Source organism: Haplochromis burtoni, unplaced genomic scaffold (genome assembly GCF_018398535.1).
Source record: "Haplochromis burtoni strain Fernald_Lab_line unplaced genomic scaffold, NCSU_Asbu1 Contig_374, whole genome shotgun sequence".
Taxonomy (NCBI): Eukaryota; Metazoa; Chordata; class Actinopteri; order Cichliformes; family Cichlidae; genus Haplochromis; species Haplochromis burtoni.
Window position 1 is genome coordinate 178,430 of NW_024582735.1, and position 9,561 is coordinate 187,990.

Here is a 9,561-nt window from a genome sequence, read left to right on the forward strand (position 1 = left end):
CTGAGCCAGGACCAACCGCTCCAGGGTCTTCATCAGGTGGGATGTCAGAGCCACCGGCCTGTAGCTGTTGAGGTCCTTGGGGCGTGAAGTCTTTGGCACTGGTACAACACAGGTTTTCCAGAGCTGTGGGACTCTTCCCAGCCTCAAGCTCAGGTTGAAGAGGTACTCTACTCTTCATTTGGCTGAAGAAGCTAATTGAAGGCCTGGTAGCATAAATAAGTGGGCTGCTAACAGCAGGTACCTGTCTGGACTTGCCAATACAGGGCAGAAAATCCACAATCATGAAATATCCCCACAACATGGAAGCTCCACTAAAGTTGGATTTATAGTCCCACAAATGTGTGCACGTACAGACCAGGAGGGGAAAGACGCACTGTCCAAGTGGGCTGGAATAGAGCAGTGAGTAATAGTGAGTTCCCTGGGGACGGGAGCTCAAAAAATACAGCATGTAAAGCACAGATATTGTTTTTAACACCTGGTTTTACTTCAACTCTTTGTATGTTACAACTTTGTTCTTCTTTGCAGCTGGCTGACAACAGAGTTCAGTGCAAGCAGACACACAATCCCTGGACAGATGATGCGGTCTCTCTGCACGACCATAAATAACGCATCACAGCAACCAAGCTAGTTACAAGTAGACACATGAGTCAACCATTGAGCACAGCACAGAAGGACATTAGAAATAACAGTTTACAAAGCACCAGCTCCTGGTTGAGCAGTTCATGAAGATTCGAGGAACAGGCAGACCAAACTCAGCACCACCTGGATTCACTACTCTTGTAGAACATCTTTGCTGCATATGGATTAGACATCACCAAGTTCCCATTGCATTTAAAGGTGGTTGAAACAACAGTGGATTAAGGTCCTGTGGGTCTTTCAATTTCCGGATAGAAAAGCAGCCTCTGGCCAACCAAACAGATATAGTTGACAAGGAGCAGAAGACCACAGCTGTGAAAGACGTGGCTATGCCAGCTGACAGTAACATCAGACAGATGGAGCATTAGACATCTGAGAAGTGGCGAGACTGAAGGAACAGCTGTGGCAGATGTAGGAAGTCGTCATCCTAGTGGTAATAGAAGTATTAGGAGGTGGAACTTTCCAGCAGTGAATCTTAACAGCTCACAGTAAAGACATCACTTGATTCCATTAACTGTCTGGGTCTGTGTATTTATGTTGTATTTATGGTGTAGCTGCACACACGCGCTGCTCTCTCTCTCTCTCTCACACACACACACACACACACCCAAACACCATTGAAACTTTCATTGTAATGCAATTTTCTTACATTTTTTTCCTTTATTATGTAAAGATTTAGGTTTTCATTAAGTTCTTTTCATAATATGCCACTATTTTGTTTAGCCTAACACTGAGATATGTGTCCAAATCAAAACGTTTAAGGTCCAAATGCAGACACTGAGGCTTGACACTCATCTGACATACACATACAACCTGTTTCTATACAGAAATGTTCCACCAAGTATCACATTGTACAGCTTCATTTGAAACACATTGCTGATTTTAAAATTAGTATACTATATAAGCCAGGTTCTTTGGGGGATTGCTTCCTGCTGATGCCAGGTGCTGCTATCTTTGTGATATGCAACATTACTACTGCTCACTGTAGTAAATAAAGCTGTCACCTAGTATCCACTGTGATGATGGTCGTCATCTGTAGGCTTAAGTAATGTTACTTTTATTTTAACTGTCAACTGTCAAAGGTGATATGTCCTTGACTTTAGAATCAACCTTAAATGTTTAAACGTGCCTGGTCTAAGAGTAATCACACGTGACTAGAACTAGAGTAACTGAGGACAAAGAAAGCTGTCACTGGCTAAGCGTGAGAGGGAGCTGCCACACGAGCAGCGTGTTTTCACTGGAGTCTGAGCAGGTTTCTTCTGATGCTGACAGTCCTATCCTGCGGTATCCTCTTCCACCAGAGAAGATGGCTGTTGAAGTGACTTTGTTACGTTTGGTCTCTCCCTCCTTCCCCAACTCCAGTGGCCGCCCTCTCAACCAAACATCGGGGTCCTCATTTACTTCATAGATGGAGCCGTCCTCCATCTGGAGATCTGGGGAGGCCCTTGGGTTCGCTTGTTCTGGCTGAGCTGTCAGCAGCTTCCCAGGAAGCTGGGAGGTGGAATGGAGGTGGTACTGCAATAGGAGATGCTTAGGTTTGTCCTGCTTCCATGGAGAAGTTTCTAAGTTCTCCCTATAGTGGCTATTTTCCAGCTTCTGCTCTCCTCTTTCTCCTTCAACATTACCTCCACCTCCTCCTCCCTCTCCATTAGCACTCTCTTTGCTAATGTTGAAGATGGAATCCCGTCGAAGCAAATCAGAGGCCAGGGTGCTGGAGGCTGACACCAGGAAATCTACAGCACCACAGTGAGCATTCAGAGATGTCATCGCTTTACCTGAGGATATAAAAGTTGTACATCTGTTCACTTTGTCTCATTTTACCAGAGTAACACATGAAAGAAGTAAATGTGTTCCAAAAGACAAAAAAAAAAAACGAAAACTGAACAAACATTAAGTATACAATAGAACTAAATAGAGTGTTTTTAAATGCAACCCTACAGAGAATCATCAACATTTCAGGACCACAGTTTTAGTGGAGTTTGAGTTAAAAGGGGAAGAAGTTTTAAAAAACTTGCACTGAGACCCACAGAGGTAGAGTGTTTCCAAAGCAAAGCATATGCACAGGACTATTTGATATATATCGCACATCAATAAACTAAAATAGAAAACTAAATAATAAAGTAAATTAATAGGGGAACAAACAGTATAAATTAGGAAGCAAATAGAATTGAAATAGTCGTTTTTTCATAGATTTATATATAAAAAAAATAATGGCTACACTTCTTTTGAGGGAATTAATGTTATTTTTTGTTAAATAGAGCATATCTCCTGTTTCTTTGTTGCTTTCAAGGTTCAGTTTCCAGTTTATTGAGTTAACTTTGTTTTGGTGAGTGCCAGAGCCTTCATGAGTACGTGTGCATTATCAGGCCATCATGCTACATGGATATATTGTATATCACAAGAGATCTTGAGATGTTCAACCAGTAATGAGCACATGCTGTGTGTACATTCAACTTCAGTCACAAAAACATCAGAGAGCAGGAGCGCTGATGCATGTTCTGACCTGTGATCTTCGGGATACCCTCAAGAGTCGGTACAGAGAAAGTGATGATGACGCCCTGGCTAGTCCCCACCCACAACATACCCTGAGAGATCAGTAAGCTGGATACACAAACGTGACCTGGAAAACAAACATTTAACCATTACATTGGTCATAGTCTAACTGTACATGTTTTATTTCTGCCCAGCCCTGACAACACTGTGTGTGTGTGTAGTCTGCCAAAATTTGAACTCGGGCTGAGTTCTGTCACTGAGCAGCTCAGTTCAATTTACAGCGTGGAGATCTTAAGGAAAAAGTGAACAGGAAGGGAAAGTTTCCAGTAAACTGTAAACGTATTGTAGTATGGGATATCACACCCCTGTGTGTCTTGGCTGAAGACATCTCTATTCATGCCTTTAAGGCAGATAACCTGTGATGACACTATGTAACTGAATGTCTGAATGTTAGATAGACAGCATTACATATTGTTCGTAAGAATGGGAGCAAGTTGTATAGAACAGAAATGCATCATTTAATAACAACTTCTGCTAACTTCTGTTCCCTGAAGGAACAAGGTTGCCCTGCCATGCAGTTGGGTTCAATAATAATGATAACTTAGATTTGTATAGTGTCTTTCAAGAAACCCAACTTTGCTTTACACAACAGTAACTAGAACTTAAAATAACTATGGGTTGTGGGATTTGTTGAAGAGGCGAGTTTTGAGAAGTTTCCTGAAGGACTCCAGTGTCGTGCCATCGTGAGTCTCATATGGGAGAGAGTTCCAGAGGGTGGGGGCTGCCACACTGAAGGCTCTGTCCCCAAAGGTATTAAGGTTGGTGCAAGGGACAGAAAGGAGACCCATTCAACATGACATCTGAACATTCAGGCAGTGACAACAATATTCTAGAAATGCTAAACACAGGTCTAAAAGCAGCTATGCTGTATTCTTGGTATGCCCGTCTGTCTCGGTGACAGTATCATTTTTGGCCTTGCCTGGTGACAGATAGTTGGTACGGGTGGAGATGTTGACTTCCTGCAGTTGTTGCAAGGTCTCTGTGTGGAACAGATGAATGGAGGATCCTTTGGTGAAGGCCATCCAAACACCTCCACCTGAATGGACCATATGGCTAACACTGAAGTCTGGATCTGAGTGGGCTTCGAAGCTCTGAAACACAGAGAGAAAGGGTTAATCTGTGGCTTATCTGTCAAAAAAAATATGTCAGTTGGTTTCAAAACATGGTACATGAATGTTCTGAAGAATATTTTAATTCATGTAAACAATAATCTGCTGGTTGTTCAGTAAATAAAGCTCTTGCCTAGTTGTGACTGTCATCTGTAGTCATCTGTAGTATTCGGGTAAGTGTGTATGCTGAGAATACATATTTACTAGGGGTGGGACTCGATTAAAAAATAATCTAATTAATTAGAGGCTTTGTAATTAATTAATCACGATTAATTGCATTTAATCACACAAGAAACCTCGCCCCAAAGTGCAAATTTTTTTTTTAATTTAAAAGGGTTTTAGCGGGCGACAGAATCAAATAATACACATGGATGTGAGTATTGTAAACTCGAGCTCTTTTAATTTTTTGGGGAAAAAAATGAAGCATTTAAACTGCATTTCAATTCAAAACAGAGAAACAAAAATAATATCCCTGGTCAAAATTGGGCAGACCTTTGACAACCATTTGATATTTGATGCTCTACTGTGAATAAAATATGGATTTATGAGAACAAATCATTTCATTCTGTTTTATATACATTTCACAGAGTATCACAGCTTTTTGGGAATCAGAGTTGGAATCCAATCCAGGCAGTATTTTCCTAAATGTGGTTTACTGTTGATGCTGACCCATCAAACACATTTAACACTTACAGTTTTATTCTTCTGTTGTAGAACTGGTAATATTTATTGCGCTTACTTTGGGCCTTGACATAGCCTGTCAGTTCACTGTCTCTCTGAAACAAGCCTTTTTGTCTTATTTGCCTTAAAAAGCAGGTTTGAACAGCAGGTAGGTGGGACTGTTGAGCTGGTCTGATAATTTAGTTTTGCATTTGTGGTGGATTATACATCCAAGAATATAAAAAATGTCTGAAATGCAATAGAGGACTCTGAAGCTCGAGCCGTTGGTTCACAGGAATCACTTGTAAAAATGCCAGCCTCATTATTGGGTCATTTTGACATGGATCCACCACTGTAACAGTATACACATCCATTGCAGAGCACAAGGGAAAGTGTAAAGTGTAAAGTAAAGTGTAAAGTGTAAAAGTGTTCTCAGTGTGCATACTGAACAGTCAATATACCTGCATGCAGAGGCTGTCTCCTTGTATGACAGTGACTTGGTTTTCACAGCTGGCCCACATAGTGTCTTCAAGTGTCAGCAGACAGTAGACCGGCTTGGAGCCAAGAGATACTAGCTTGCATGAATCCACATCCCACAGTCGCTCTGACAGGAAGAATTAGTTGGTGGTTTAGAACCTAATTTGAGCTCTGTGATTTAGCTCCTACTACGCTAGTGCATGACCTCATTAGTCTGACATGCAAACTCGCATCATGTGAGAGTGGTATCTGTGACAGCTCACCTCCAGTTTTTCTGTGGTATATAGCTACTTTGCCATTAGCCAGTCCAGCAAACAGGAACGACAGTAAATGTTTGAGGCAGAGCACTGGACAGTTGTCAGGGTTTACCAAGGTCAGCAGGCACTGAACAGCTGTGTCCACACTGCTCTGAACATGGATACTGGAAAGACAAGCAGACAGAAAAGTCACATATTGCACATGGGGCCAGATTGTTGCTGTTGCTGCTGTAACAAAATAACATAGCTCTACATTAGTCTTTCAAAATCTCATAGTATTATCTGCTCAAAGAGATACATAAGAAAATTGAATGTCATTACCTGATTTCATGCTTTTCATGTAAGTTTTAAGGTTGTCTTTGATTATTTATTTATATATATATATTTTTTAGAATAATGTATTTTGCAATCAACTTGTTTTCTTAAGCCTTTTTTGTGCAATCCAAATCAAATAACAGTAGAGTACCACATTCTTTCAGTTTATAGCAACATAAAATTACAAAATGGGTTTAGACATCCTTTTTCTGGGGGAAAAAATAATAATGGCATAATCAGCGTAAAAACTGCCTGGTGCAAACCTTGGCATGAATGAGCAACTGTAAACTCCCACAAAAACATATGTCAGCAGCAAAAATAATTGTTTTTAGCTGCAGTGACAAAAGAGGGTTCATCCTGGCCTTAAAACTGGTCGATGAAGTGAAAGAAAATTGATGATATTAAAAAAAATGGTTCAATATTTTGAGGAATTGTCTTCTTTTTTTTTTTCTAAACTTACAATCATTAGTCAAATATAACAAAACTGTGGTCCAAACAATACTTAATGTTCCGACAGCTATAAAACTAAATAATGTCCTGTGTTGGAAAAGACTGACCTGCCGTCCTGCAGGCCAACACAGATTATGTTTCCTGTCTTGGCTGCCCTTGGGCCTTTCTCAGTCCCCTCCTGGAGCACTGTACTGGGGCACGGCTCCTTCACATACTCCAGGCAAAGGACTGGGGCTCTCAGTGGGAGGGTTTTGACCAAGCGGGCACTGGCTCGGTTCAGAGAGAAAATCTCTACTTGCCCATGGTTGGAGTTGCCACCTCCACCAGCAACCTGAAGACCATGACAGGAGAAAAGTAGCTTTGCTTATCACAAAACAAAACAAAAAAAAAACCAACAGTCAAAGCAATTATGCCATGGATCCGTAATGTACCAATAACAGTGTGTCTCGAAAGCACAGATTTGAACAGCCAAGGTTTTATACATAAGTTCTTACAGCAGGGGGACAAGCTTAACCCAGCAGCAGCAGAGCTAACACCGTGGTGGTGGTTATACAGACATAAAACAGAAACCGCACTGAATAATGCATTCAAACATACAGATCCACATAAGAGCAGGTGAAAAAAAAGATGTTTTCTGAACAGTGGAAGCTTAAACTCACCCAAAGGTAACCCTGTGGCAAGGATGTGCTGGCAGTGCAGAAACCAAGCAGTCTGGACTGAGATGGGCTGTGAAGAGCTGCCTCCAGCTGGCCAAACATAGCAGACATGTTTGAAACATTAATAACGTTATAAATCATTTCTAAACAAATAATTAATTAATGAAACAGAACAGATAAACAAATTATTCAAAGGTCAGTTCAGTTATTAAAACAATAATGTGTTAATAAATTAACATATTTAATTAGTGAAATGCTTCCTCATCTCATACAGCTAAAACTACTCCGTATCACTCATATATATATATATATATATACATATATATATATATATACATATATATATATATATATACACATATATATATATACCCCAGGCAGGAATCCATCAAGGATCTAAGGTACACTCAGAATGCTGTTGAATCAAATTTCAGATGATAATTTAAGTGTTGAATTTGCATATTTCCTATTACATTTTAGTGATTAAAATAATAGATTCTAGGGGTGCAACGATACACAAAATTCACGGTTCGGTTCGGTTCAATACTTTGGTGTCACGGTTCGATATTTTTTCGATACAAAAAATGTTCATGCCTTTTTAATTTGTCTTTATTAAAATTATAAATATATATTTTAACACAAAAGTACAGTTTTTAAATTTAACCCTAACCCTTGTGCGTGTTGTTTTTTAGCTCGTCATATTGCAGCCACAGAAATTCTTTTGTCCATGAAACCATAAAGCTGCACTTTCTTTTTGCCTTATAGTCTGATTTGTCATAACTTCTCCGTTTTGTGGTAAGCTTTTCTTTGGCTGTCACTTCTTCACCCTGACCTGTCTTATTTGGCTCAGCAGAACTAAAATATATATCTGTCTGTGAAGGTTCTCAATCATCCAGGTCATCGTAGTGAAATATATATCCTGCCGCACTCACATAAGCTCAGCGATTCTCTGCGCGATCAACCTCTCACATGTTTAAGCTTGCTGCGGGAGATTTCACTTGTCATGTTTGCATAGTAAGCTAACGATTAATAAGACGATGTCAGAGGAATTGGTGCACAAATTATCATCACTCACAGATCAGTGCTGTCGCTCTCTATACACAGTTCGCGCGATTGCAAAGTGAAAGCAAAAAAACAAGCGCAAATCCAAACACGATTTCAATATGTCACATATTGACAGTGGCTCACCCAATGACATAATTACCCAGCTACATTTCTGAAAGAATGCAAAAGCATTGACATATATTTTTCCTTCCTACAATAGCCCGACAGGCAGGGCAGAGATAGCCCCGGGACGTCGGGCTAGCGATATTGCGAGCCCTGTATCTGATTGAGGAATCACTCATCTTTGGAAAAGAGAGTTTATTACAGAGAAATGTCTCTTTCCAAAATAAAAGCTATACTATCCGCTTCTTCTGGGCTATATTCTCAGCAGCATATTAAACATATCAGGTCTCCATAAGGAGAATCCTGTGCTAACAGCTGTCTAAATGACTCGGCTAAAGTTTGTAGCATGCATGCTTGTTGTTTTTGTCTTTGCACTAGGATGATGTCGGTGTAAATGTGCAGTCATATTCGTTGTGTTCCCACTAGTGCTGTCAGCGTTAATCTCGTTGAAATAACCTTAACGCCACAACACGGCAAATCTCCGTTAACGAGCTACCCTATACAGAGGGGCTAGACGGCCAACACGTTAACGAGCTAACTGCGCTAACACACTAGCTCCCACCCATGTAATTGAGCATTGCATGGCACATCCAACATACTGTTTTACTTTAGTCCATGACTCGCTTACCTTCAGGGTCATACGTCACATGAAAACCAAAATAATTCCAAACGCCAGATCTGAATGAGGGTGGGGGAGGTCCATGTGTCTTGCTAGCTTGCCCTGCGCTCTTCCTTCTGACTATGCTGTCTGTGTTGAGCGCTCAGTGGATCTGCGCTCGACAGTGCAGCCTAGGCGGAGTAGTCGAATGCAGATTCACTGAGCGCTCAACACAGACAGCATCGTCAGAAGGAAAGTTGATAAAATAAATTACAAATTTTGTATTCTTTTTTTTTCTCCCCTTTGGTTTTCTTTCTTTCTCTCCCCCTCTTTCTTTCATTCTTTCCCCCTGTCCTATCCCACAGTCATGTCTGTCCCGTTTGCAACTGAAAATAAAATAAATTCATAATTATAATAAAGGTCAATCAAATGGACCAATATGGCAAGGCCATGATGATCCACTTGGTAAAATAAATCCGCTTGGCATCTTTCTTGGCCTCAAGACAACAATTCTGATGGCTATAGATCCAAACGGGACAAAAAAAAAAAAAAAAAATATTTAAAAGATAAAAAAGTTGATAAAATAAAACAAATGTTGTATTGTTCGATACATATGCGTACAACCGAAAGCACTGTATCGAACGGTTCAATATCGATACGAATATCGTTGCACCCCTAATGTT

General features: G+C 40.4%; 1 protein-coding gene across 3 annotated transcripts in view; it reads right to left on the reverse strand.

Annotated features, from left to right (window-relative positions):
• Nucleotides 1-44: 44 nt before the first annotated feature.
• The window catches only part of arhgef10lb (Rho guanine nucleotide exchange factor (GEF) 10-like b), a 49,470-nt gene continuing 39,953 nt past the window's right edge, over nucleotides 45-9,561 (reverse strand). For all 3 annotated transcript variants that reach the window (XM_042229016.1, XM_014340474.2, XM_042229015.1), the window contains 7 exons: nucleotides 7,117-7,203; nucleotides 6,565-6,788; nucleotides 5,699-5,856; nucleotides 5,420-5,562; nucleotides 4,109-4,280; nucleotides 3,140-3,256; nucleotides 45-2,411 (listed from right to left, as the gene is read on the reverse strand). In XM_042229016.1, coding sequence (XP_042084950.1) covers nucleotides 1,825-2,411; nucleotides 3,140-3,256; nucleotides 4,109-4,280; nucleotides 5,420-5,562; nucleotides 5,699-5,856; nucleotides 6,565-6,788; nucleotides 7,117-7,203 — 1,488 coding nt within the window. In that variant the 3' untranslated portion in view covers nucleotides 45-1,824. The remainder of the gene's footprint in view (nucleotides 2,412-3,139; nucleotides 3,257-4,108; nucleotides 4,281-5,419; nucleotides 5,563-5,698; nucleotides 5,857-6,564; nucleotides 6,789-7,116; nucleotides 7,204-9,561) is intronic.